The 27933-nt window shown below is 42.5% G+C and overlaps 2 protein-coding genes and 1 long non-coding RNA gene across 10 annotated transcripts in view; 1 reads left to right on the plus strand and 2 right to left on the minus strand.

Moving 5' to 3' along the window:
* Positions 1-11022, plus strand: part of GRIA4 (glutamate ionotropic receptor AMPA type subunit 4) — a 221508-nt gene extending 210486 nt beyond the window's left edge. Inside the window, exons 14-16 of one of the 5 annotated variants that reach the window (XR_014156141.1) lie at positions 435-549; positions 2808-2922; positions 5291-5425. Coding sequence is in view for 4 of the 5 variants with exons in the window: in XM_081860207.1 (XP_081716333.1) it covers positions 435-549; positions 5291-5425; positions 10588-10752 (415 nt within the window). In the remaining variant the exon portion in view is untranslated. Of the gene's footprint in view, positions 1-434; positions 550-2807; positions 2923-5290; positions 5562-10587 lie in introns of those variants that run through there. The other 4 variants (XM_081860209.1, XM_081860210.1, XM_081860207.1 and 1 more) reach the window with 4 other exon arrangements.
* Positions 11023-14316: 3294 nt separating this feature from the next.
* On the minus strand, positions 14317-19940 carry LOC309341398. The gene is made up of 3 exons (XR_014156300.1): positions 16203-19940; positions 14805-15953; positions 14317-14564 (listed from the first exon to the last, which is right to left on the minus strand). It is a non-coding gene; the product is annotated as an uncharacterized lncRNA (long non-coding RNA).
* Positions 19941-20707: 767 nt separating this feature from the next.
* On the minus strand, positions 20708-27344 carry MSANTD4 (Myb/SANT DNA binding domain containing 4 with coiled-coils). Of its 4 annotated transcripts, none has more exons than XM_081860651.1 (3): positions 27234-27344; positions 22919-23407; positions 20708-22134 (listed from the first exon to the last, which is right to left on the minus strand). In XM_081860651.1, the coding sequence occupies exons 2-3, from the start codon at positions 23378-23380 to the stop codon at positions 21559-21561; spliced, it is 1038 nt and encodes a 345-aa protein (XP_081716777.1). In that variant the 5' UTR covers positions 23381-23407; positions 27234-27344; the 3' UTR covers positions 20708-21558. The 4 variants fall into 4 exon arrangements, with proteins under 4 accessions (XP_081716777.1, XP_081716776.1, XP_081716778.1 ...); XM_081860650.1 differs by having other exon boundaries at positions 27147-27237; XM_081860652.1 differs by lacking the exon at positions 27234-27344 and adding an exon at positions 27035-27102.
* Between the last annotated feature and the right edge of the window lie 589 nt (positions 27345-27933).

Below are 27933 nucleotides of genomic sequence, written 5' to 3' on the forward strand. Positions count from 1 at the left end.
TCGTATTTTGTACAACAAACAATCATGCCTCTCTGGCTGCTAAAGAAATTGAATCAAGGGTCTTTTTCTTTTTTACTGTCTGTTATAAACTGTAGGGGAAAGGATGCACACACTCTAAATTCTATATCCTGGCTGCATTTTATCACCACATTGAAAATATGTGAATAGCTCCTTCTCTCTTTTTTTATCGGTTTACAAAATCATATTATCCTTACTTAAGCACCGAGCAATAAAGCTGCCCTCCATTGGAAAAAATGCATTTTTCCCTCCCCAAATTTGTTTGCCAGCATGCTTCTTCCTCCCCACAGGTGTGTTATAATATGCAAATGAGAGGTTTATTTAGTGTGTGGATAAAAGAGCTTTTTAAGTCCTCGTTCCTTCTAACATCTTAACGGCTATGCAGTTTCTTACAAAATATGTTTTATCGTTTCAAGAAATGCTGTTAACCTCGCAGTTTTAAAACTGAATGAACAAGGCCTCTTGGACAAATTGAAAAACAAATGGTGGTACGACAAAGGAGAATGTGGCAGCGGGGGAGGTGACTCCAAGGTTAGCCTCAATGTCACCAAAGCGGGTAAACAGTATGTAGAGTAATTGGTGCATCTGCTGGGGCTCTTTCCTTCCTTGCCACGAAATCCTTGACAGCATTGATAAAAAAGCGAAAAACCAACATCCAGATGTGTGCAATTACTGTCAAAGCAAAAATATTTGCATCCTTGTTTTGAGTCTCAAGCCCAACATATTGGCCTGGGAATCCAAATCATCATTTTGCATGTCATACCTGGAATCTCTACATATTAAAAAATCAAAACAGACTTGACGCAAAAGTTGGTAGGGACAAAGCAGCTTGGTGGACATGCAGCGGAAGACATTAGCACAGCACAGCAGACAATATCACAAGAGCCCAACGAGCTCCCTGTCTCTCCAGGTGAATAACTCAGGCTGCTTGTCCATCACTAACTGGTTTTTACTGGAGCTGGAGGTTGGTGGGCCAACTTATTTTGTTTCATTTATTAAATTTATGTCCTGCCCCTCCTCCCAAAAGAGCAGAAGGCAGCAAACACACAGGCAAGAAAGCAATTAAAACATTTAATAAATCAATTGCAGCACAAATGCAGACTGGGGAAGATCTCTTCTTAAAAGGCTTCTTGGAAGAGGAAGGTTTTCAGTAGGCCACAGAGACAAGCCCGGTCTTTCACTGAAAAAGAAAATCCCAATGGCTACAGTCACACTTCATCCAAAAAAATCTCTTTAACTCTTGGGTGGGTGGCAACTAGCAGGCCAGCTAGTTGCAGGGGCCAGACTTTGCCTGGATAGCCTCATTTCTATGATTTCCCTTTAGAGCACACCAACACAAAAGTGGATTTATTGTTGTGGTTTCTGCAAATGAAACCTGGAAATTGTAGTTTTGTGAGAGTGGGGCCCAAGCTCTGGTGCACAAGTTGTCCCCTGAACACTAGCATTGTGGCATAATTGTGTGTGGGGGGGTAATGTTTTTGTTTGTTAGTATGTTGTGTTATTTTTGGGCCTTGATATGTAAACCACCTTGTGGTCCTTGGATAAAGGGCAAAATAGACATTTAAGAAATTAATAAATAAATCTTCATTTTATGATCCACTCTACCTGCTCAAAGTGTCATTCAGTTCCCATAGGAAAGAAAACTCATATAAACATCATGTGATTGCAGGTGCTTCCTTTATTATAATAAATAGTAGTAGTAGTAGTAGTAGTAGTAATTTATTTATACCCTGCCCATCTGGCAGGGTATATTATATTATCTTTATATTATCTATATTTATCAATCACATTTATACCCCCCCTTCTCCCAAATAGCCCATTGGCTTATTCCATGTCATCTTTCGAACAACCCTGTGGAGGCACTTAAAAGCTGAAAGAAGCCCAGTGCCACCGAAAGGAATGGCCTGGTTCAGTAGGGTTTTGATTTATAGACCTGGGGACACACAACATACTGTGCTCTAAGCACAGCTTTTTAATATTTTTTAATGAAATTTGTAGGCCACTCTCCATCACCAAAGGATCCCACCCATAACATAAACATCATGATGCAACAAAATTAAATAAAAATCAGTTTAAAAGTATAGCAGCAATCAGTGCTGCATAAAATAACGTTCAGGTGTCAGCCATCTTTACCAACTTCCTCTAAACACCCAGTGGAATAATCAGGTCTTTAGTTGGTGATATAAAAACTATCAAGGGTGTTGCCATCCATACCTTCCATGGAGAGGGAGGCAGCTATATCCTCCCTGCTTATTGAAATATACAACAATAGGGAGGCCCATCCATACTGGTGCACATTGGGAGCCTAAACAGATTTACACTGAAACAGATCCTACTCAACCTCATGAAACCCAGCTTTGGTCTGCCACCTAAATTGTTCAGTTGATATTTTGCTCAAATGTCAGGCTAGGTGAGTTTGAGGACAACAGATAGGCAATCTGGTAATCTGGTGCTTCCTTGCTTCGACATTTTTTTTTTTTTTTAAGTGGAAACATTTCCAACATCTGGTTGAGTTTTATTGGTCAGCCACTGAATGTCGGTGAAAGCCAATAGTTTTGGGTTCACAGTAATTGCACGCAATTTTCCCCCAAGCCTTCCCCAGCAGTATGTGCCCATTACCTGAAGCGATGGAGCAGGTCCCAGTCGTATGTCTGTCTCTAACCCTGTGCACGACATAAGCAGCCTCTGTGGCCTCCGCTCCGTCACTTTGCAATGCGATTCTATGTAGTTTTACTTGAATAACATAAAATAACATATATAATGTTATTTATGTTATTTCCCACGTGAAGAACTCCTGTAAACCTTGCCGTTCTGAAACTCAGTGAGGCAGGCGTCTTAGACAAGCTGAAAAACAAATGGTGGTACGATAAAGGGGAATGTGGACCCAAGGACTCTGGAAGCAAGGTCAGTCGCTGCAGTTCGGGACCCGCTATTGTGTTCACGAGGGAGCTAATGTTCACGTAGGAATGGAAATAAATGAGCTATTGAACAGGCACCGTGCAGAAGGCGCTTATCCTTTCCCTCCCAACCCCAGGGGGGCAAGATGAAGTGGTCGCTTGGATTCGTAAACCCTGCATGAGAAAGGCAACACATGGTCAAAGCATTAATTAAATTAAAGCCCTTCAACACCAGCTTCATCCCAGGCATGTCCCCAAATGCCAAACCCTTAACTTTTTTTAAAAAAAATGCTCTGGTTTATACAAGGCATGGTGGCGTCTCAGTTCTGGAGCACTCGCTGAACATGCTTTTCTAAAAGGTCTTCTGTTGATGGACTTACAGTTATAGAATTGTAGAGTTAGAAGGGAGTCTGAGGATTATCTATTCCAACCCCCTGCAATGCAGGAATATACAGGAATCAAGCCTGCAGCCTTGGTGTTATCAGCACCACGCTCTAACCAACTTGAACCACTTAGGTTCAGAATGGTCCTGTTGATCAGTCTTAGAAATGATAGCAAGATCTGAAGATGATATTGCATTGTGTTATATTTAATATACTGTAACCCTGATCATGTCTGGTGGACCTTCACCTCACCAACATCTGGCAGTACCTCCATGTCAACTTGACTCCTGCCGCTCCTCATTTTAAAAAGGAAGGCCATCTCTCTTGACGGTATTTTGCAAATCTAACAAGTTTGGAGGCAGATTAAAATGTTACGTTCCTCGCTCATTTCCCCCCCCCCCCCCGCAACATGAACAACATAGAAAGATGTTCTTCCTACACCTGCCCAGCCATTAGTTGGAACATTAAATAATGCATCTTTAAATTAAACTATTTCAGCAACTGAACTTGGCGCTCATCATGGTGTGCGAATTCCACATAGCTCAGAATTTAAAAAAATCAAGTCTTACTCTCAGCCCATTTTTTTAAAAGTGTTTATTACTACAGGCATGCCTGGATAAATTGCTTAATTAGGAGTATAGCAATGGGAGGTATAATGTCAAATCCTTTTTAAAAAAGGCTGAAGTATTATGATGTACAATTACATGCATCTTTCTGAAATCCTGAAATGCCAAGTGTGCAGTCTCGTGTTCATGCCATTCACTCATTCAAATCAGCAGTGAATTGTGGCCGCACGAACTCGCAGGATGGAAAGCATCCACTGATTTGAAATGCTTACTTAACACCTTAAATTTAATGCCTTAAATTAAAAACGTAATGGATTTTTTAAAAATTACATATCTAACAATTTACCGCATCAGCACTGCAGTCCCTTAGTGAGAAGAGGTCATAGCTCATTGGCAGAACATCTGTTTTGTGTGCAGAAGATCCCATGTTAAATCTCTGCCATGGTAGGACTAAGAGAGAGTCCTGTCTGAAACACCTGAGCACGGCCAATCAGTGCAGAACACTGACCTAGGTGGACCAAAAGTCTGAATCAGTACAAGGCAGCTTCCTCTGATAGTAACAATAAGTACTTTAAACAACAACCCTGAGAAAACCAGGCAAGCCAGTGGTCCCGATCCAGAGAATGCTGCTACGCTTGTTTGTGGAATTGTGCAGATGCAGCAAGATTGTTCCCTGAATTTCCAATGCTCCAGGCCCCTCTCCCTCTCCACCATACTGAAGTGCTTCACAAACCAGGCCTCTTTCTCCTTTAACAGTATAGTAGGAAGTGAGAAGGCTGTTCTTTGTGAGGAAAGACTCATTTGTCTCCTAGCTCACATCCTACATGAGGCTCGGGAGCTGTGACAGGAAATTTGTTTGCCTGAATTTTAAAAAGTGATTTAAATGTAACGGACATTTAGCCTTTTATTTAACCAGCAGTTGGAAGACCGGTCTGGTGTTTTCTTTTCCAAATAAATATATCGGAGCATATTTATCCTAAAAGGAGCCATGCCATAGATCACTTAGGCTACTTAATGATCCTCTAACGACCCCGTGTTCAGGCCACCATTAAACGTCAAGTCGGGAGAGGATAGATATGCTTTATTGACGCTGCGGTTAATTGTGGTAGACTATTTCACCGCCGTTCATTACCGAGGGGCTAATTGCATCCGAAAGTATTGGTTAAGCACATGTAATCTTTCGTAGCATTTTGCTTCTGAAAACAAATTGTTTGCTTATATACGTATGTTTGTTTTGCAAGCCAGGGCAGGCCAATTATCTCGGAAGACGTTTGTCAGTGCCTGTCTTCCCCTCCTCCCTTTCCCCGTGTATTTCAATGAAGCCGTCGCTTATGCCTCTGTACTTGTACTGTACTGTTTTGTTTGTTTGCTCTCCGGCCGCCTCGCGCCTTTGATCTGACACGTACACCCCTTTTTGTTTCCCCAGGACAAGACGAGCGCCCTGAGTCTCAGCAATGTTGCGGGCGTCTTCTACATTCTGGTTGGAGGCCTGGGCCTGGCTATGCTGGTGGCTTTGATAGAGTTCTGTTACAAATCCAGGGCAGAGGCGAAGAGAATGAAGGTGGCAAAGAGTGCACAGACTTTTAATCCAACTTCCTCGCAGCATACCCAGAATTTAGCAACTTATAGAGAAGGTTACAACGTATATGGAACCGAGAGTGTTAAAATTTAGGGGTAGGACTTAGGGCCCTACTACAGTGAGTGGCTGGTGCATCATCATCTGTCATGCGGTCTTGTGCCCTGTCTGTCCAGTGGTGGTAACTGCTTGCTTATCGAGAGAGCTTCCTCTTTTGGAAAAACAAACAAACGGTTCGGTTAATTTTGGCTGCAGATGTTTAGTATACTTTCCTATATGTTGCTAATAGACATCTGCATTGAAAGGGGTGGGTTTTTTTGGTGCTTTTTTATTTTTTAAAAAATGCATCAAGATATATATATAGAGAAATAGAAATATATTGGATACAATGGGTTTTAAATATATATATATATTTAAAATCTGCAGGGATGTCTACAGCCGCCCAGAGTGACTGGGGAAACCCAGCCAGATGGGCGGGGTATAAATAATAAATTATTATTATTATTATTATTATTATTATTATTATTATTTGAAATTTTAGATTTCATGGTGAACATTTATATTTCTGGATGAAGGATGAGGCCAAGCAAGATCCTAGGCAGACATAAGAGAAGATGGCTTTTCAAAAAATAATTCTAGGTGCTTTATATATGAAGGAGGATCAAGACTCAGGCTTGGTGCACCTGGTTTCTTCTGTTCTTGGATGTTCTCTGTAGATAGTCTGTTTAGTTAGGTTTAGTTAGTTCTGGCGCAATCCTTTCCCTACTTGTTTGGGAATACGTTCCATTGGAATAAGTTTGTAACAAATTTGAGGCAGGTGATGCCTCAGGATGTGGTGACCGCCTCTTCATCGGACGGCTTTAAAAGATTAGGCAAATTCACAGAGGATAAATCTATCAAAGGCTACTGGTCAATAAGGCTATATGCAGCCTCCAGGATCAGAGACAGCATGCCTCTGAAGACCAGCTGCTTGGGAGCGGCAACAGGAGAAGGCTAATGTCTCCATGCTGTGCTTGTACATATCCCAAGAGGCAACCGATTAAGAAGGGAAATAGCATGCTGGACTAAATGAACCTTTGTTCTGGTCCAGATGGACCATTGCTTTGATCCAGCAGGGCTTCAACAATGTTTTTCTTTAAAAAAACAAAAACATCTTCTTAATAAATGTGGCTTACTTCTGAGTCTACATGCATATGATTGTGCTGCTAGTTAGTTTTACTGCATTTGCAAGAAGACTTTCCCTCCAACAAGCTGAAACTGATGTGCCTCGCAGCATGCAGTTTGGAAGGCCACGGCAAAATTCTTCAGTACAGGGTGACAAGCAAAACTGCAGTTTTTGCTCATGGAAAAAGAGTGCCCTGTTTGTCACAAGCAGAAGAGCTACTCAGGACTGAAGGAAAGAGAGTGGCTGCTCTTAGGAAAGCATGCAGGTGCACTGATTGTCTTCTTTCTTATCCCCCTTCATCTTTGAGCCAGAAATATGTAGGATTGTCAAAACTGTGGTAAGGTACAAATGCTCAAATCCTACATACACATTCAGCTGGAAATACGTTCCATTGAAGTCAATGGGGCTTACTTCTGAGTAGATGTGCATAGTAGGGTGCTGATCATCAGAAGGTCCCAGGGCAGGTTACAACAATTTAAATTTCAGGATTTAAACAGTTAAAGCAAATCACAGGAATAGGGTGGGTCCTAAAACACACACATCTCAGTACAGTCATACCTTGGCTCCCAAACGCCTTGGGAGTCAAACGTTTCAGCTCCCGAACGCTTGAAAACTGGAAGTGATTGTTCTGGTTTTTGAACATTCTTTTGGAAGCCAAACGTCCGACGGTGCTTCAGTGGCTTCTGATTGGCTGCAGGAGCTTCCTGCAGCCAATCAGAAGCCACGCTTTGGAAGTCGAACATTTCGGAAGTCGAACGGACTTCTGAAACGGATTCTCTTCTACTTCTGAGGTACAACTGTACACTTTAATAATACCCACAAGACCAGTACTATGGCAATTAAAAAACAAAATCACAGAGCAAATGAAGCTTAGGTGTAAGCTTGTAAATGTTAAGCATTTTATTTTGCCACCTCAGACTTTAAAAAGAAAGGCATTCTATTTATTATTTTTATTTTTATTCATGCAGTGCACAGCAGGCAAAGTGTGCTTGTCAAATAGCAGGCCCCTGCCCCAAGGAGACTGCTGCCAAAAGGCACAGCCGATACACAACAGAACCATACAATGCAGAACAAACACAGTATGACCAGAGATTGGCGTGTGGTCACTGTAGCTGGAGAGCACCGAGAAATAGGTGGGTTTCGAGGAGGGGGGTGAAGAAGACGTGGGAGGGGGCTTGGCGCACATGGAGTGGGAAAGTATAGATTCCCTTTCCGAAAAGGTTTCCTTGCCCATTTGTCTGTTACCTTTTGTTCCTGCCAGAAACAATTTAAGAGGGAACGTGGCTTTCAAAACCTTTCTGTGTTCTTGAAAGTTTCCTGTTTCTGTTTCTCCAGCAGCAGCTCCACTTGTGCAAGGTAAAGGTAAAGGGACCCCTGACCATTAGGTCCAGTCGTGATCGACTCTGGGGTGCGGCGCTCATCTCGCTTTATTGGCCGAGGGAGCCGGTGTACAGCTTCCGGGTCATGTGGCCAGCATGACTAAGCCGCTTCTGGCGAACCAGAGCAGTGCACAGAAACACCGTTTACCTTCCCGCCAGAGCAGTACCTATTTATCTACTTGCACTTTGAGGTGCTTTCGAACTGCTAGGTTGGCAGGAGCAGGGACCGAGCAACGGGAGCTCACCCCGTCGTGGGGATTTGAACCACCAACCTTCTGATCGGCAAGTCCTAGGCTCTGTGGTTTAACTCACAACGCCACCCGCGCCCCATTTGTGCAAGGTGCTAAGCCATTTTTAACGCACGGCAGCAAAAAGCACACAAACTCACTTGGTGTTTTTTTTGGGGGGGGAATTATGTGGTGAAACCCAGATATTTTCCACGAGGATTTTTACATAGAGGACACTGGGTAATGTAGTGAATGACATCCTTCATAACCATTTTACATGAAGGCTGTTCCAAAGGCAGCTTCTTAAGAGTAGCTAGACAGAAAGGCAGAGGGCAAATTGATTTTGGTCTTGCAAAACAAGCTGGCTTCTGCCCAAAACCAGACTTTTTGCAATAAGGAGAGTGACAGAGCACACTATCTAACCCTCCTGCAAACAGTTCAGAACAAATAAGACAATGTCTTCTAATCTCCCCACAAACCTCATCTAAACAATTCAAGAAGAACACCCAATGAACAGGCTGTCTGGAAGCAACCTTTGTATCATATAACCTCTCTAATAAATGAAACAAAAAGCACTTTAAACTCCCACCCCACCCCTTGCTTCATTTATAACTCGGATTATGTAGAATTCACTTGTCCAGTAATGAATGGTTGGGTGATTCCACCCTTTAGCAGAAACATGTCAGTTTCCTTAGTCTTTCCCTGGTTAGTAGCTCTCTATCTTTCCATGTTCCTCGTGATTTGGTGTTTCTGTTTTAAATGGTTTTCAATCTGTTTGCTTGTTTTCACCTTTGTACGATACTTTGAGATTTGTGTTAATGTAGGTGATTATAGAAACACCATAAAACGAATATAATAAAGCTTTACTCAGCTCTCAGGCAAGAAAAGGGTGCATCTGCAGCCAGGTCCAGAGGTTCCCCTATCCCTCAAAAAGCAAAGAGATATGTCAGCCATGTTCCTTTTGTCCCACATCTTTGTCAACTATCCATTTTCGCTCTGTTCCGTTTCTCAAGGTCAATTCAGGAGGCTTCCCCCAGAAGCTAAACGTTTCCCTCCAATGCTCTGCATGCAAAGTCAAGGAGGGTCACTCGCTCATTTGTAGGCACCACCCAATGCAAAAAAAAAAGCCCTTATAGCTGGTGCTCTCAAGACAATCTCAGTGATTGCATAGGGGTGGGATTGTCTTAATCCACCATAAATGTCCTGCTTTGGGCCTTGTGTGTTTGTGTGTGTGTGTGTGTTGCTCTTGTCCCATAATATGCCACGTGTAGCCACTTTATTGCCACGATTTCAACAAATAAACTCATTTTATTGGAGAGTTTGGCCCTGGCCCAACAAAACTTAGTGGTGCCAATGTCCCGTTTCAAATCAATGGGCCTTTAAAAAAAAAGAAAAAGAAATTGCAAACAATGAGATGCTTCTTTCTAAAAGAAAGCCTGCCATGGATTTGGCATTCTGAAACCTCAAACCTCACCCCCAATAGGATTCCAGCCCTGGAGTGCAATTCTATGCATGTTTGCTCAGAAGTAAGTCCCACTGAGTTCAGAGGAGGGCAGTTACTCCCAGGCAGGTCTAAACCATTTTTTATTTATTTATTTAAACAAGCCTTTGAGACAGATTTTGAATTCTTCACATTATGTATATACACATTTTTTTTTACAGCTGTTGTTTTTATTAGCCTTTTAAGTATTTGCAACTTGCCTTAATTTTAACTGAAAGGAAATCAAGGTAGAAGTGGAAAGGAAGGGAGGAAGAATTCGGCTAAAGTCAAACACTTTTAAGTCCCATTTATTTCTGTGGAGATAAGCATATATTTGGATTTTGTTTTCATTTAAATCAATGGGGCTAAAAGGGGCTTAACTTTGGCTGGATTTTCATTTAAATATACAGAAAGCCTGTAATTTTTTTTATTCAAAAAATGCAGTAAACTAGATGATATCAGCTTGACAAGATTTACGAGCTAATTTGTGAGACAATTCCGAGCCTTACTGCTATCACATATACATGAAAATGGATTTGGAGGGGTGGGGAGGAACATGAGATTGATTCCTAGGAAAACTGGGCAACTGAGTAACATTTTACACTTGCCCACAGAGATTTGACTTTTACTAAATTTTAACAGAACGAGAATCTCCAGTTTGATCTCTTTTAGAGCTTTAATTTGATTATTATTATTTAAAAGAGTGTGTTAAATGCTCTTATATCCATATTATTATATAAACAGTTAACGTGATAATGCAGATGTCTACACCTAGATATTTTTGGTGTTTGCTGTGCACTGGTTTTATTGGGGAACAGAAATATTGTAACACTTCCTTTCTGCCTCCTCCTTTCTTCTTCTCCCTCTCCCTTTCTGTCCTTTCTCCTGCCTCCCAGCTGACCTTTTCTGAAGCCATACGAAACAAAGCCAGATTATCCATCACAGGGAGCATGGGAGAAAACGGACGCATTCTGACTCCCGACTGCCCAAAGGCTGTACACAGTGGAACTGCAATTAGACAAAGTTCGGGATTGGCGGTAATTGCATCAGACCTACCATAAAAACCAAAAAAATATCCGAGTGCCTTAATTAAACTGTGTCAGTGACTGACGGGAATACAGCATGGACTGTAACACGACACGGGGAAATGTCATTGATGAACTTAGAAATGGGCTGAGCATGGGAAGGGCATCCTGGCATGCCAGACATCAGCAGCAGCAAATGTGTGTGCATGGTCTCAGCTCGGAAACCCAAATTCAGATTTTATATCAGGAAAAAAAATCATAATTTAGTTTTGTTGGGGGGAGGCGGGGTTGGGACAGGAATATTAACAGTGACAAATTTCACTTGAGCGGACTTTAAAAAAACAACAACCACCAACTAATAGGACTTGCCAATTTAGCGCATTAAAACTGTGAAGAATAGACAAGAGGAAAAGGCTACCTTTTGGTCTTTGTCTAGGCAACATGGAGAACCAACTGCTATAGAAGTCAATGAACATGCTTACCTGTGTTTCCCGACGATCAACATTATACAGTGGGAAGACTGTCCAGCTGTGGAAACAAGTCACTAAACTGTGATAAGAAAATAAATATGTAAATCCTGTGAAAAAATAAAATAAAAGAAATTAATTACTTTTTTCTTTGGGGGAAAAAAGAGGAATATTGAAACATGCTTGCTTTTTAACGGATGTAAATTCAGTAGAGGACAACACAATTCTTTTTTCTAACCATCTTAGGGAACAATTCATTGCAATAATTGATATAAAATGTCATCACTGTAATAAAATTCAGAGACTTTTTTTTATAAACATTGTTGGTCATCCTCATTCTGTCCCATCATTCTGTGTTCCATGGATTTGCATCTGTCTAACTACAAGAAACCAACAAATAAGTTTAGAGAACACCATCAGTCTGCAGTATAGAATCAAAAGAGACTACGGGTCACTCATGTTACCGATATTATTTATAATCTTGTTCTGTGTAAGAAACTGTGGTTTTTGTACCCACCAAAAAAGAATAAAACAACAACCGTTCTTTTAATACCTGCTGACCTGGAGTTGTTTTCTGACTATCAGGAATGCTGTTCCCAACAGGTCAATAGAGCTGAGGGCAAATTGTATTTGAGACAAATTTGCATTCTGATGCCAAGAAGTGTGGCCGGGCTTGAGTTTCTGGCCAGAGAAGCAATGGACTGTTCTTGACTTTGCTACTGGTTCACTCCAGCATAATAATCCTATGTACAGCAGGCAGGGATATATGTATCCTGTGCTTTAAAAATAAATCTCCTCTGAGGGAATCCAAATCCCGCAACAGCAAAAATGTGTGATTCTGTATCTTGCATACATTATGCAAGTTATGCTTGTGTGCTTGGTGACTCAACTATTGCATAGTCTATTCAGCTTTTTGCTTTCTGTTTTGCATAATATATTCTGCTTCTGCTTGTCATGGGGGAGGCTTTGTAAGGCACTGAAGCCCACCGCCAAGCACTGGAAACTATGTTCAGCAATTTCCCTGGCTTCTGAGATGTCACGAAGCACAGTCCACACCCTGCTGAGGATCTGGTCCCTAAACCACTTTCTTGGCTTTTGGCTGCACATGTGCAGGATTTCATCATACGCAAAGCCCCAACAGAAGACAGGCAGTCACAAAGTAAGACTTCTAAATGGACTCTTGGTCTATTAACCCAGTATTGTCTACACTGGCAGGCAGTAGCTCTCCAGGGTTTCAATCATGGGTCTCTCCCAGCCTGGAGATGTCAGGGATTGAACCTGGAACCCAGGTGCTCTACAGCTGAGCTGTGGCAGGCAGGTGGCAGCTACTAACAGCCAGGGACTGTTGTGAAATTTTGGATTTACATAAAACATTCACAGTTGATGTGTGGCCCCTTGGTTGCTTCTATCCAAGACTCGGGGGGAAGAATTTTTCACTTTCCTGAGCTATCTTTCTTTCTGGCCACACAAACACTGCTTATTAATGAAATGGGTTGGTTGCATTTGTCGTTTATCCCAAGACAAGCATGCATGCAAACTGGGACCGGATCCATATTTCCCCCTGCTACAGTTTGAGCTCAGCTTCCCTTGCTATTATAACCTACTTGATGGACATATTGGTCAGACTCAAATACTGATTTGGTAGTCTGTCTTGATTCCCTATGGTTCAGAAGGGCTACCTATCTTTTCTTTTTTAAAAAAAGGACCAAAGGTACCTTGATTCGATTAAATGTGCATTCTGCAATTTATAAAAACACACAAAGAGAGACTCAGTCTTAGGGGAAGAAAGGAAGATGGGTTAGTTGTCAGTCAATCAGCAATATGAGCAGCCAGATTTTGCTGGAAATTGAGAACTAGCTTCCCCTGACCCCAATCCAGGAAGGGAAATCGTACATTTAAACAACATGCACCTATGCGATGGATTTACCACTCAATTTGTGTACATCTGCATGCAGCGTTTTTGTGTTCTATTTGTAACAGTTTCCCCCTCTTCTCACCAGCAAATCTGTAGCTTAAGGAAAGGCTGTGCTATGTCTCTCAACACAAAATGTAGGTGCCACCTAATTCTCTTATTGGATTATTGGGGTAGTATGAATGCCCTCTGCCCTTCCAATCCCTGCCACCTGGTCTAGCAGAAAAAGAGCATGGGTTGAAGGGGATCTATGCCTTTCTTTCTTTTCCCTTTGTGCAACCCAAGGAAGAACTGTGCTGTTAATAAATCCTGCATTGGGCTAGTAATTGATATATCCCTGCAAGAATATTGGAGTATGAAAAATATACTCTGATGCCCAATTCAGGATCTCCCCACCCCTCCGTTTGAAGAATATAGAACCAAGTTTCTTAGGAGACCCACATGGTTTTAGATTTCCAATGCTAATTCTCCAAGACAAATAACAGCAAGTTCAGTCCTTACATCCAAGCCAAACCCCTAGCCATTTCTGCATGTCGTTGTTGGTACATCTCGTAATGTCCAAAGGAAAAGACTTGTGCAGACTGTAGGTCTTCATGCTGTTTGTGGAACCCTCTGCAGGTTGGAATGCTACGTTCCAGAATGCCGAAATGACAACACATTCAGCTAGCAGTACTTCTTAGAAGCACCCAAAATTACTCCAAATTCTGTCATCCCAAGACATAAAGAAACATACAGCAGTTCTAACAAGGGACACTGAAAAACAAAACTTTGGGGCTGTGAAAAACGTTTAAATGCGTAATATTCCACTTCTCCAAGACCTCTACTCCCTTCGCTTGCATGGATAGTTGTCTGTAGGCAGAACTACACCCTTACACCAAGCCAGGTTGGTCAGAGGGATGGGCTTCATTGAAGAAAAAAGCAGTTTCGGAAACAGATATGGAGAGCAGCATGATAGGCAGCACTACACAGTACAGGAATGGAAGAACTTGATACAGGCATGCCATTTTTGGACTCCACGCAATAACCAACTGTTTTGGTAGCATCATTAATATATTTTTATTCAGATCACAAGATTGCAGTGTCACACGAGCAAAGTCCATAGCAAGCCATCTTACAGACACAAAAGTTTAGAAATTATGGTTATGATCTATTTTCATAATGTCAGTCCAATCAGGTAATTAGTTTTATTTTTACTCAACAAAATGTGAGTTCTCTCTCTCTCTCCACTCCCCCCTCCCCCTGTGGAAACCCATTCTGGAAAACGTTTGTGGATGACAATAGTTCTTTCATGTTTTATTGTAAAGATGTATGAAAGTAACAAATGAGGCAGATCTTCTGCTGCTCTCAGCACAAACACAGTGCCTCAAATGTCCCTCTAAGGCCACCGCTTGCAACATCTGAAAAAGCAAAACAGGACATGCCCTTATCAAAGTCTTTGGGTCAGAGAAACACTCCTCAAATCCATGCAGCTGCTGATATGCACACATCAACAACTTTGGAATTAAAACAAAATAATAATAATAAAAAAATTCCTTCCAGTAGCACCTTAAAGACCAACTAAGTTAGTTCTAGGTATGAGCTTTCGTGTGCATGCACACTTCTTCAGATACACTCACTGTGTATACCTAGAACTAACTTAGTTGGTCTTTAAGGTGCTACTGGAAGGAATTTTTTTTTTTATAATTTTGTTTTGACTATGGCAGACCAACACAGCTACCTATCTGTATTTGGAATTAAAAACTGCCTCTAATGCTGCTATTTTGTACTTCTGTACAGTGCTGCAAATTTATAACAAAAGTTGTTTCCATTTTGAGCTAATTCTTCCTCACCTTCTTTACACTGAAGGGTGAAAGGATATGCTATGAAATTCCTTGGAAAATGGGACCAAAGTACTTTCTGCATTTGCAGTATAGGTCAAACATACAGCTGCTACCATTCCAGCTACTATTTGATTTTGATATAATATTAATACTGTTCTAAACCCTCCCTGCAGAGCAGTCAAGTCCTTGTTTAGGAGACTTACAATCTGCATTAAACTGAAAAGAGATAGCAGAAGTTAGGGAATTACAAGTGCCAGGTAATATGTTGCATGTACCACAGATATACTGTCCAAACTGGGGAAAAACTCTGCAGCAAATCTTTCCTTCCTGGTACAATAGTTAGGATCCCTTACCACAAGATGATCTGGGTCCATCAGCGGTTCCAGTTTGGTCCATGAGGCCATTTTTTTTCACCTGTCAATCAGCTGAGGTTACTCCAATGAGTGGGTGCTGTCAGCTGATGGGCTAAATTCAATTCTGTGTGGGCTGTGGATGCAGCCAAAGCAACAGGATTTAATTCCCCTCCACCCAGAGGGTTAAACCCTGCTCAGCTCAGCAGGAGTCAGTACAAAACCTTTCCTAAATCAGAAAGCCCGTGAGGCCAAAAGTTTCCCCATCCATGCCTTATTCCATTGAGCAATTTATGGGATGTGAAATCTGTGGTTCCCCAAATGTTGCTACACTATGACTCCCATCAGCACCACCCAGCATGTTCTGAATGATGGGGATTATAGTCCAAAAGCACAATCCCTGTTTAAAACCAGCTGCATTGGTTGCCAGTTGGTTTCTGGTTCAATTCAAGGTGCTCACCTTACTGCTTATAGCCCTAAGCAGCAGAGGAGACCCTCTTAGTAGTTCTACCCCCCTAAGAAGTTCAGGAGCAGCATCCCTCCGTTAGAAGATGCAATGTGTAGCCTGGGTCCCGGGCATGGTACAAAATAAGAGATATTATATAGTGGAGATATGGGGAAGATGAAGGAGAGTGACTCAACACAAGTGGATGAGGAAAAGACTGAGGACGACTTGGGGAGGATAGATCTGGAGACATGTAGAGAACATCATGAGAAGAGAAGACTCCCTGGAAAAGACCCTGATGTTGGGAAAGATGGAGGGCACAAGGAGAAGGGGACGACAGAGGACGAGATGGTTGGACAGTGTTCTCGAAGCTAAAAACATGAGTCTGACCAAACTGCGGGAGGCAGTGGAAGACAGGAGTGCCTGGCGTGCTCTGGTCTATGGGGTCACGAAGAGTCAGACACGACTAAACGACTAAACAACAACAACAACAAGAGAACATCATGTCAAACATCACAATGTGCTTGTAGTTTGTCCAGCTTGTTTTATTTTCATTTGCTTTATTAGTATATATAATTTTGTGTATCTGTGCATTATAATATTTTTAACATACATGTTCTGTCAAGCAATATGTATATATGGGGGGGTGTGATTTTGGGGTGGGTGGGGAGGAGAGGGCACAAGGCAGTCATTTCATTTCACTGCAGCAACATCCCTCCCCACAAAAGAAATGTGCAGTTTAACATATTTCAGGTCCTTATGCCACTACCTAGTTAATGACACAGACAGTGGCGTGAAGTGAAGAAAGCTCCATGTCAGGATGTCAGGAACAAAGCCAAACTGAATGACACATTGCAGAGGTGAGACAGGTAAAACTCAAGGGCTACCTTTTTCAGTTAACTTCTAATGTTGACTCCTATATAATAATTTCCTCGGATTGCATGCTAGATTTAAACTTTTGGATACATCCAAGCAGAGCCTGATAGGGAAAGGCTGCATTGTTTCGAGCCTCTCTGGACAAGAGCTCTGTTCAGCTCAAAAGCCTGCTAGTTTAACACTACCGAGACAAGTGCTTATAATAAATAAGGTAAAAAAGTAAAGGTAAAGGACCCCTGGATGGTTAAGTCCAGTCAAAGGCAATTATGGGGTGTGGCACTCACCTCGCTTTTCAGGCCGAGGAAGCCAATGTTTGTCTGCAGACAGCTTTCCGGGTCATGTGGCCAGCATGACTAAACTGCTTCTTGTGCAATGGGACACCATGATGGAAACCAGAGCGCACGGAAACACTGTTTATTTTTCTGCCGTAGCAGTACCTATTTATCTACTTGCACTGGTAGGCTTTGAACTGCTAGGTTGGCAGGAGCAGGGACAGAACAACAGGAGCTCACCCTGCTGTGGGAATTCTAATTGCCAACCTTACAATCGGCAAGCCCAACAGGCTGTGGTTTAGACCACAGCGCCACCCACATCCGCTAAATACAATAAATATAAAAAATACCACCGTAGCGACATATTTGTATACAGACTTCTAGGGTGCTAGCAAGACAAGGACTGCTGTGTACGCTGCCCAGAGTTGAATTAATTTGGTTTTGGGGTAGAGGAAGTTTGCATTAAAGCAGAAGTGAACACATACATTGCCAATTGTCACACTAAGGGGGAAACTGGTGAGAAGCAACATTTACCCAGGGAAAAGCATTTCCTAAAACTGGGAACGGCTGTGAGGAGCTGGGATTTGCATCTGTTTAAAGCATGAATGTTTTACATAGCAGTTCTGGCTTTAGAAAAATTCAGTTCCCCTAAAGGCTCTGGGATAAGTTAACCGATTATGAAGGTATTGCATCAAATGGGCCTACTTTGTACTCACACAACGTTCACATCGCACACTGCATATATACTGTGGGGTTGCCGTGTGTGCTACTGCATCTTTGGTTCATAAATGCATGAACTCTCTCCATCCTACCCAGCATGAGTGGGTGTGCTAAATCAATATGCTGGATTCATAACTCGCTCAGGTGTAAATGTCGTATTACATAGTCCTGCTCCAGATTGACATGGGTGCTTGAGATGTGAGTTTCTCCCACATTTCCTTAGACTTGAAAGGAAGCAGGCTGTCAGAATGCTGCAGACAAAATACCTCTGCTGTCAGCTATTCAAAGTCTGCTCTGTGAATAAATAGAGGAGTTCAGGCTCCAGGGCAATCTAAGACATCAGCATTCATTAGCAGCAAATATTAAAATGTAAAGACTTCTAAGATTGGCTCTCCAAGGTGATTTATTTTTCACCAAGATGAAAGGGCTTTGAAAGGGTTGATGTTTTCAGCAGGATTATAGACACCCGAGTTTTAAAACAAAAAATATAGCATAGCGCATATCAGTTTAGCTCTTGGGCCCAATGTGTGAAGCAAAATATGATCGGTGGTGAATTACCTCACTAAGGAGCTATTCTGACACACAGTAGTTCCATTATGTGGGTGATCATCTGATGTGCTTCTAGCAGATACTGTTTTGCAACAATAAATACTGGAGATTATGTGTATGGATTGCTTATATTTTGTCCCATCCACTGGGGTTCAGGGGCTCGGAGTAGTGCAGATTTGCCCCCCCCCCCATTTTCTCTTCAGATCCAAGAGATGAGGTCAAGAGATAGCAACTAGTCCAAGTTCACAAATAGAGATTCATGTTTCATGTTTGTTAGTAATAGGTGGGCTCCCATGTTGGAGAATGGCTCAGAGTAAACCAAGCTATTCCCCATCTCAAAAAATGGGGAAACAGCTCAACATAAGCCTCTACAATCTAAATCAATTTGGACCCTGCCAAGCCAACAGACCCCAGTCTGGTGGACTTTAAAACTTCTTCGGACTCGTTCTTTTCCCCTCCCACCCTCTTGCTTTGCTATTGTTCTGGTAGCAAACAGGAGAAAGGAAAGAAGGAAAGTTGTTTCTCAGTTGGGCACCTGCAAGGTAGAGAACTCCCTCCTTTCACATACTATGCCAGAGCATCCATCTTGGGATATGAGTGTCTGGATGGTGGATAGCAGGAATTGTGTGATGAGTATATTAGAGAGAGAAGGAACTGCATTTTTCTCCAGCTTGGAGTCAGAGAATAATCAATGTTCACCTGTTTAAATGGTAAAAGTCCCTGAAATCAAAATTTATGAGCCACAAAACACAAGTCTCAGTGGCATCTCAGCCTTCACTCTATCCATCACACCACACTGGCTTCCACTGATAACTGGTGGCATATAATTGCCAGTGTCCATATATGAAAATATTTGGGCATCACTGAATATCCCATCCACCATGGCAGTTATAACTACTATTAGAAAATTATTATTCATATAAGGCCTTAGTTCTTCATGGGCTTGAACCCTGTTTGCCTTTAAGTCATTGCTGGGTTTATCATGCCCTGGGAAATCTACAGCTTAATAATTTGCCTAGGGTGTTAAGAGAAAACAAGTTGCAGAGATCCATCCATCCATGCCTAGAGACAGATGTTTCCATCATTCTACTGGTAAGGATATATTCTGTTAACATAAAAATTATGATGTAAACTCACCCCGTACCACTCACTTGAAAACCAAGTAATGGCAATCAGCAGGCTCCAATGTAAACATCAGTGGAAATGCCCAAACTGCTTCAAAGGACCAGAAGCCTATGCACAAGCCTCATTGAATGGCCACTTCATGGCCAGATTATTTATCTGAACCACCACTCCAAATGGGAGACTGTTGCTATCAGGTTGAAAGTGTATGATGATTCCCAGCTAGGATTATATGGCTTGTTTGTGACAGAATGAATTGTGTTTCTATTAAACATGGATTTTCATTTGTGAAAATGATCACCTAACAGCACTCTTAACTAGAACTTTAAAACAGCTAAATTAACTTTTAGAGTGTGAAACTCTGGTAGCTCTTATTCCCTTAATCTTCTTATCCAGCAGATAACTATCCCACTGAAAAGCAGTGTTCAAACTCCTAAACAGAAGAGTCAAATTAAAATTGTACTCTTTCCCCATCTCATTCTAGCTCTTCTGCTCTCCTTGATGGTGCTATCCATCAAGAGCAAGCTATCTCAGGATGGATCATAAGCCTTGTGTAATGTAATTACAGACTTTAAAGCATTGCATTACACAGCATGAAATGAATTGGCAACTCTACGCCTTATGATCCAACTGACTAATGATTGAGTAGTACAATTATAGGGTGGGGTGGGGAATGGAAACCAGGCATAGTATACCAAGGGTATAGACACATCTTTCTCGTTGCTCAGTGACAGCAGCGAAGTACTACATTCCTTTAACACCACCCTGTTACCAGTGAGCAGTCATTGTTTTTTTGTTTGGATATAAACTTACCCAAAATTAACTAATGTTGGTTGCACCTACCAGAGCTCCCATCAACACAGATCTAAGTTGCCTCAGAAAAAAAGAGTCCATCATCTTAAGGTTTTGAAGATGATTGCTAAACCAACGGAATTTGTTGCCACTTGGAAAACTTCAGTTACATATGGGAACACTAGGATAAGTGGCTTCATATACTGAAGTATGACTTTATTTGGTAATACCTATGACATACAACTTTGACCGATTAGTCCAATTCTTGTTGCCTTCACCTGGGACCCACTTTTAACCCAAATGTCTATTTGAAGACCTATTTCTTAATCTCTTGACATGGTGACAGTGCGCCTGTTGTGACCCACCTTGGATCAGACTACGACCCACTAGTGGTTTCTGACTCATCAGCTGAAGGTCACGAATACAGATGGCAGAAGCAACAGTGAAAAGCACACTGCCTCTGTCCCACTCCTCATCCAGCTGTCACACCAACTACGCAGGTTTGCTTGTGTTTTGGTACTGGCCAAGCACCAGCCAGATGAAGTGGATGAACTTTAATATTACCAAGACTCAAAGCCTTGATTCTTTAAAATGATTTGATTAACAGGGAATAGGAACAGGAATTTGCAACACACCCAATTGTCCTCCCACTGTAGAGTCACACGCTTATTTCAGTAAGAAAAAATAACACTTTATTTGCAAAATAAAAGTAATTACATAGTGATATAAATAAACTGACATGTACAAATAATCTATGTAAATCCCACAAGATATATTTCTGCTCAAACACTTCAATGTCAAAGTGGGCCACCAAAGCTATCTACAGAAGCCAGAGGTTCTAAAGTCTGGCTTGGAAATAAATGGTGAAATCTGTGTTTTCATACATGAAGCTTCATTTATTCTTTTTTCTACTAACAAACATAGTTGAGTAGGAAAACTACTGAGAGCCTCAAAGTCTGACCTTTCAACATTTCTCTAGAGAAGAACACACCTCATTTTAAAGGTATTACTTTCATGGTTAACACTATGTAAAGCATAAGGCCTACTTTTAATCTCATTCCTTTAGATCAAATGCAAATTTGTGTTGAAAGCTCCTATGGATTTAGAATAACACTCTTAAGAAGGACAGGATACAGCTAAGCCTTGATGCTTAATGTGGAGGCAAATCTATACAACAGAGAATGCAAGAGGACATTTAACACTTCTCTTACACTGAAATGCAATTTCACACATAAGCTCCATTTACACAGGCACACTGACTTACTGAGCACCATTCCTTAGCTTCTTTTAAACTTGAACACATTAATGTTCAACTCTGGCAATGGAAAAAGAAGTACTGTCAAGATGTAAGCATCACAGTATCAAAGCAATGGAAAGCAGGATTCTCGTGGATGGTGAAACGCTTTGACAACCAGACTATCCAACACTTTTACTGAAACCAAGCTACCCTTTCAAAAAAGAAAAAAGGGAGGAAGAACAAACAAAGCACAGCATTGTTAATCATGGTTTCTCCAAGTTCATTGCAGGTGCCCTTCCCTCTGAATTCGAAGGCGCTCCTTCTCCACTTGCAAACGTTCTTTTTCGATTTGCAATTTCTCTGATTCAAACTTCAAGAACTGCAGCCTCTCCTTCTCGAGCTGTAAGCGCTCCTTTTCAATTTTTAGTTTTTCAGTTTCTAGATCCAGAGGTTGCAAGGCAGGTTTTTCTGACTGGCTGGGGTCATTTTCCAGCACAGGTTTCTCAGCATGCAAAGCCTCAAGCCTCAGTTTCTCTCGCTCTATTTGTAATCTCTCCTTTTCCAGTTGAAGCCTCTCATGCTCCAGGTCAATGTGTCGTAACCGCTCTTTTTCGATCTGCAGGCGCTCCTTCTCCACTTGCAGGCGTTCTGCTTCGATATCCAGTCGCTGTTTCTCTAACTCCAGCTTCTGTTTTTCAAGGCTAATCAGCAGATGAGAATCTTCATAGGCCAGCCTAGCTTGAGCAGAGCTTAGATTGCCAAACTCTTCGATGTGAGTGAAATCAGGAAGGTCACTTTCCTTTTTAGAATCTGGCAACACTGAGGACAGAATTTCCTCTTCTTCCTCAATAGGAAACTAAGAAAATCAATTAGCAATTTAATGATGTTTTGCACTAAGTAAAGATACACCTATCAGCTGTAAGAAACGCAAGGCAGAAACTTTATATAGCTTCTGAGGCCCTCAGACTAAGATTTTTGTGAGCCTTTGGAAGAGCACATTAAAATCTCACCTACATGTTTCATTGTTATCCAAACTTTGTGCAGATTGAGCAATGGACAGAGCAATCCTATCTTGTGGTGGGGCCCTGTAGTGTTCTGCTACTTCCTAAACCTGCTGGCCCTTTTTAGGGACAGGTCTAATGGACAAGAGGTCTGAGGATATTGCAGCTCTTTAGCTACCCTGACTTGCCCTCTTGTGGTCTCACCACTGGCATAAGACTGTTGGCATAACGTCTATGCCTGCAGAGTTTTCCTCATGGGGGCTCCAATGCCATAAATGCCATCCTGCCAGCAGGCCTTTGAGTGGCACTTACACTGCTTCCAATGACCGATCAGTGTGGGCCTTCAGTCAGATTTTAGTATAAGGTTACCAGATTTTTTCAATGAATCCAGGGACACTTTTCAACTTCAATGGATTTTGTATGGGGATTGATTTGTAAATCCAGGGACTGTCCCTGGGAACAGGGACGTCTGGTAACCTTATTTTAGTATTGCTCTGTAAAGGTGATTTCGCTTCAAATCTAGGAGACAACAGAGTGAGTTGTCACTAAGGACCGGAAATTATACAGTAGCTGAGCTAGGAAATTTTACAGAAGGAAAGCATACAAATAAAATATACTTACCATGAAGGAACTACTTACTTCAAAACTCTGTGGATCCTCCTCCTCTTCTTCCACTTTTATTTCTGTTAATGATCCACCTGCTTCTCTAAAGTCTGTAATATTCTGCCATTCAAAACCAGCTTCAGTTGGAAACCCAATTTTCTCATCAATATCTTCGTTGAGAGAATCATCCAAATCAGATGCTGGAAGGTGAAAGCCAGCACCCACAAGCTTTATGTTGGTATTAAGTCGCTTCCGTTTCATAAGGGCCCTCCAATCAAGGTATCGCCTTTTGACTTCTGTCCCTGTCCTTTGCTCTCCTTCACCAACAGCATTAACACATTCTGCTATTTCCTCCCAAGCCTTCCGCTTCATCTCATTAATGGTTGTATTTAATTGTTTAGAAAAAAGCACTTCTCTCCTTTTTCGGATTTCTTTAAGTAGCGTTTGAGTTTCCTGAACACTAAAATTGCTTTTCCTTTTCCTTTTTAGCTGTTTCATCTTCTTCAGCTTTCAATGTACTTCTTCCTGTAGCAGACAAGAGATTAGTGATTTGCTATGTTCCTTAACAATCACCCCGCAATTCAGCTTGTTCCTGCACTGAGATCTTGTTTCAGTAGTTCAGCTTTTCCTCTTATCTTTCATAAATGCAAAGAGCCAAGAAAGTAAATGCCATCAAGAAATATGCAAAGACTGAATTTTAACCAATGAACTAAAATCAGCTCAATTAAATAAAAATAAAAGCATCTAATAAAGGAACAAAAGGGGAGGAAACCTTAGAGGTTTAGACAAGACAACCAATTGCGTAATAATATTACGCAATAGTATGGAAGATACTATTGGTTTCTCTTCAAAATAAGTGTTGGTGGATGCCATTTGTAAAAAAGATATAGTACTTCAAAGACATCAGGTAATCAATTGTCTAATGTGAATCTTTGAGGTATCCAGTTTTTATTTATAGAATGCAAAAGCCACCAGGTTTCACAAGATGTGGCAATGCTCACTGGCCCAGATGCCTTTAAAGGGGGATTAGTCAATATCAATGATAGATTTATCAATGGCTTATTCACCACAACAGCTAAGGGAAACTTCCAGGTAGCTTACTTTTAAATACCATTTGCTGTGGTATATAAATACTCAGTTTTGGGACAGTAGGGAAAGTCCATTGCCTTCATTACCTGGTTTTGGGCTTCCCAAAAGCACTTGGTGAAACACTGTAGAAATCAGGATGCTGGACTACATGGTTCTTTGGCTTTACCCTGAAAGGTTCTTCTGCTGTTCTTAACTTCCATATGCCAGTTGCAAATGTGGCAATAGCCTGCTCTGAAATGTGTACATTTGTGTGACTGTACAATTCAAGTTTGCTTCTCAAAAGCTCTTTCCCATTTTGACAATCACTGAGGAGAAAAATCTGTTTAAAAGCTAAGGACCAAATGATCTATGGGGAAAGCTTTTATTTTTAAATTTATAAAACCTTTCTCCTGATATTATGCTTTCTTCCAAAAAAAATACCAATGCTGATGATTTTTAGAAATGAAGAGAGGTTAATTCAGAAACAGAGACAGATGCTGCATATATAGAGATGAGCTATTTCCACATCCTGTTGAAGCTTCTTAGAATTCCATCCCCCGCCCCAAATGCAGCTCCTTGCATTCCATTTTCTATCATGAATTTTCTATCACAAGACCTTGGTGTCATAGTGGATAGTTCGAAGATGTTGACCTATTGTACAGCAGCTGTGAAAAAGACAAATTCCATGCTAGGGATAATTAGGAGAGGAACTGAAAATAAAACTGCCAATATAATGCTGTTATACAAATCTCTTGCACAAATGCATTTGGAATACTGTGCTGAGTTTTGGCTGCCTCAATATTTTTTCTATCCATTCATGTTCTTCAGTCTATCCTCTCTTAAGATCCTAACTGCAAAACTAAAGACTGACTTCACAGCCTTTCCTCAAAACCAAAAAGTACTTTTCCAGATCTACAACAGCCAATGAAAACTGAAAAGTCTGTACACACATTATGTAAAAGCTTTACATCTTTCCAAGGAGCTGTCCACAGCAATTCCAGCACCTCTCTCTTGGGTAGCAACAGCTAATACAGAACACAATGTTCTGTAAATATATCTGGTGTTCCTTTTCTAGTATATTCCACCTGTCAATATTGAATGTCATCAGCAAGTTTTATTTCCAACTTGTTTATGCTGCAAGATCCAACAATAATCTTCACAGTTTACCTTTATCCCACTACCAATAGTCTATTGATCAGTGTGCAAATACCAATAATTTATCCTGTGCCCTCTGTACACTTACAGAGGGATGCATCACAGAAACCTGAGAATAAACTGATGATGTCAATGAAGTCTGGAAATCCCAGATTTTAACCTTGGGCTTAGGGAGAGGGTAATTCGTGGATCCATTCTGGATTGCATCTCAGATTGCCCTGGTCAAATCGTAAATTGAACTGGAGGTTGAATTATTATTTTTTTCAGACATCTAGAAGAGGGATGAGCAGCCTGTACCTGTTAGCCTCATTTAATGTGGCTGTCAAGAAGGTGGTAAATGGGGCTAACAGTGAGAGAGAAGTGTCGTACCTTGCCTACTTTGGGTTCCACCTCTATCCTCCACCCACATATAAAGCACTCAGCCAATTACCCCAAAGGAATGTAGCCCTGAAGGTCATCAGCTGCAGGAGAATGCCTGACTGGGCAGGAGAATCTAGTGGTTCCATATGATTTTAGGAGTGGATTGTGGCAAAGGACTGTACCTTGTCCATACACCTTCAGTGTTAACTACATCACACAGACTTCTTTGTAAACAGAACCGGGCAGGTTTTTCTTACTCTCCAAATGATTACAAGAGGCAGTAAAGGCTGCAGCTGATACTGTTGTGAAGAACACTGAATAACAGGTGAACAGCAATACTATCCTATGTTGCAAATATGATCAGAAAGATGGGGAAAGCACATGATATGTATTTAAAGTGTCTAAGGGGAAAGAGAAAGCACAACATCCATCCTGTATGAGCTACCCTTCTTCACCATACAACGCCTGGGCTTTGATCAGCATATGTTCATATCATGGTCAGCACAATCCTAACTCCACTCAAAAAGTCCCACTGAGATCAACGCTGCCTGTTTCCTATGTTAGCTGACTGCATCACACTTATAAAGTGGCTTTTTTTCTTTATAAAAAAGAGATGCTGCAACTTGACCACCTTTTTTTAGGGGGAGCATCCAGCCAAAGTTGTTGAGCGACAGAGAGCCTTTGTATGATTGGAACAGGGTGCCCAGAGGAGGATGTTTTGAAAACTAGCTCTGGGTACCGTTGATCAGGAAGTCGCCACCTCAGCATAGCCCTAATGGCCAACTTTCTCCATAAACTTGTGATGCAACCACTAAGTTTCAATCTAATTTTAAAGGACACCCTTTTTTAAAAAAAAACCACCTCATTGTAAGGAGAAAACAAGCACTGTGGGTGAGAGTTTGGCCCAGAACCTATTGTGCAATTTCCCATCTTGCAGCAGTTTACAAACAGGTATGTAGGAATAATTCGAAAAAGGAATATGGGGGAGGAACAAGAAGATGAAATAAGAAGATAAGGTATCAGAAGGCAACCCTCCTCAGCTGCCCTAGGAAATGAACTCTTGCTCTCCAGCGGGGCTTTCGAGTAGGCAGTCCTTGGTGCAGCCACTGTGTTTTATACACGTCGCACACCACTCCAACGGCTCTGGTAGGAAGAATGGGCATTTAAATCAAACAAAACAGCAAAAACACAACGACAATAGCGACGGCAGCATCCCTCACCAGGAGCGGCGCGGCCCATTCTCCCACCTCGGGGCTCCTTCGGGGGACGAGGGAAATGAGGGGCCGCCGCGGTTCACCTTCACACAAGACACACACATACACCCCGCTTTGAATGTGAACGTGTGGAGATGTTACGAAGCGTTGTCGGCGGCGAATATTCTCCTCGGGAAAACGGGTGGGGCGCGGGGAGGCTGCGCCCCTGGCGCCCCCCGGCCACGCCACGCGATGGCGGAAGAGGGGAAGGAAGCCCGTGAGGGAAACAGCGGCGGCGCGTGAACGGAGGCAGGGGTGGGAGAAGGCGGAGGGAAAGAGCCGAGCTTCCCCCCCCCCCACATACATACACACACACCATAGCCAGGGAACTGGGATCTACCCCGGCGCTCCCTCACAGGCGGACGCGGCTCCTCCTCTTCCTCCCTCCCTCCCTCCCTCCTTCCCTCAGCAGCGCAAGAGCGACTCACCTGCGCGCACCGCTCCCCCACAGCCGGCCTTTTGACCCAACCCCCACCCGCCTGCCGCGGCCGCCGGCGAGGCCGCCTGTCACTCACCCATCCACGCGGCGCTCCGATTGGACGGCGCCGCGCGCTCGCCACTCGCTCGCGCTCCCCAACGGTTCCAACCGCCTCCTTCCCCCAACTCGCGCAACTTTGCCCGCCACGCCCCTAGCGCCACGCCCCCACTCGCTCTCGCGTTCTGACCCGTCTCCCGCCTATTGGTCGCGGCGGCTGCTTGTCAACGAGCATGGCTTCCCTCATTGGTGGAGGAGGCGAAAAGAGGCGGTTGTTTTCGCGGCGCCTTCGGAGGGGAGGGAGAAAGGGCGGGTGAGGGGGCGCAGGCGAGGCGGCGGGTTGAGGAGGAGGGAGGGAAGTCGGTGGGCCTTCCCTAGGTACGGGCGCAGAGGAGGAGTCGGTCTTCGCCCGTGTCAGTCCTCACCGGGACGGAAGGGGGCGGGCAAAGGGCGGTGGATTCCGTTTGCGATTTTTGGGATACCGCTGTGGAAAGGAATGGGATTGGATCACCTCAGAGCACGCGCAAGTTGCGTACCGCTGCCCGCTGCGTTGCCGCCTACCTGAGCGGCGCAGCGGGAAGGCTTGGGTGCGATCCCCGCTTCTGCAGCTTCAAAGAGAGGGGACATCCAAAAGGGGGGAACATGCTTTATAAACTAACATTTTTTTTAAAAAAAAAAAAAAAAGCTTCGTGATGACTTATTGGGTACAAATATTTGTGCACGCCCCATTCGTAGTTTGC

Source organism: Podarcis erhardii (assembly GCF_964252035.2).
Source record: "Podarcis erhardii genome assembly, chromosome: 4".
NCBI lineage: Eukaryota > Metazoa > Chordata > Lepidosauria > Squamata > Lacertidae > Podarcis > Podarcis erhardii.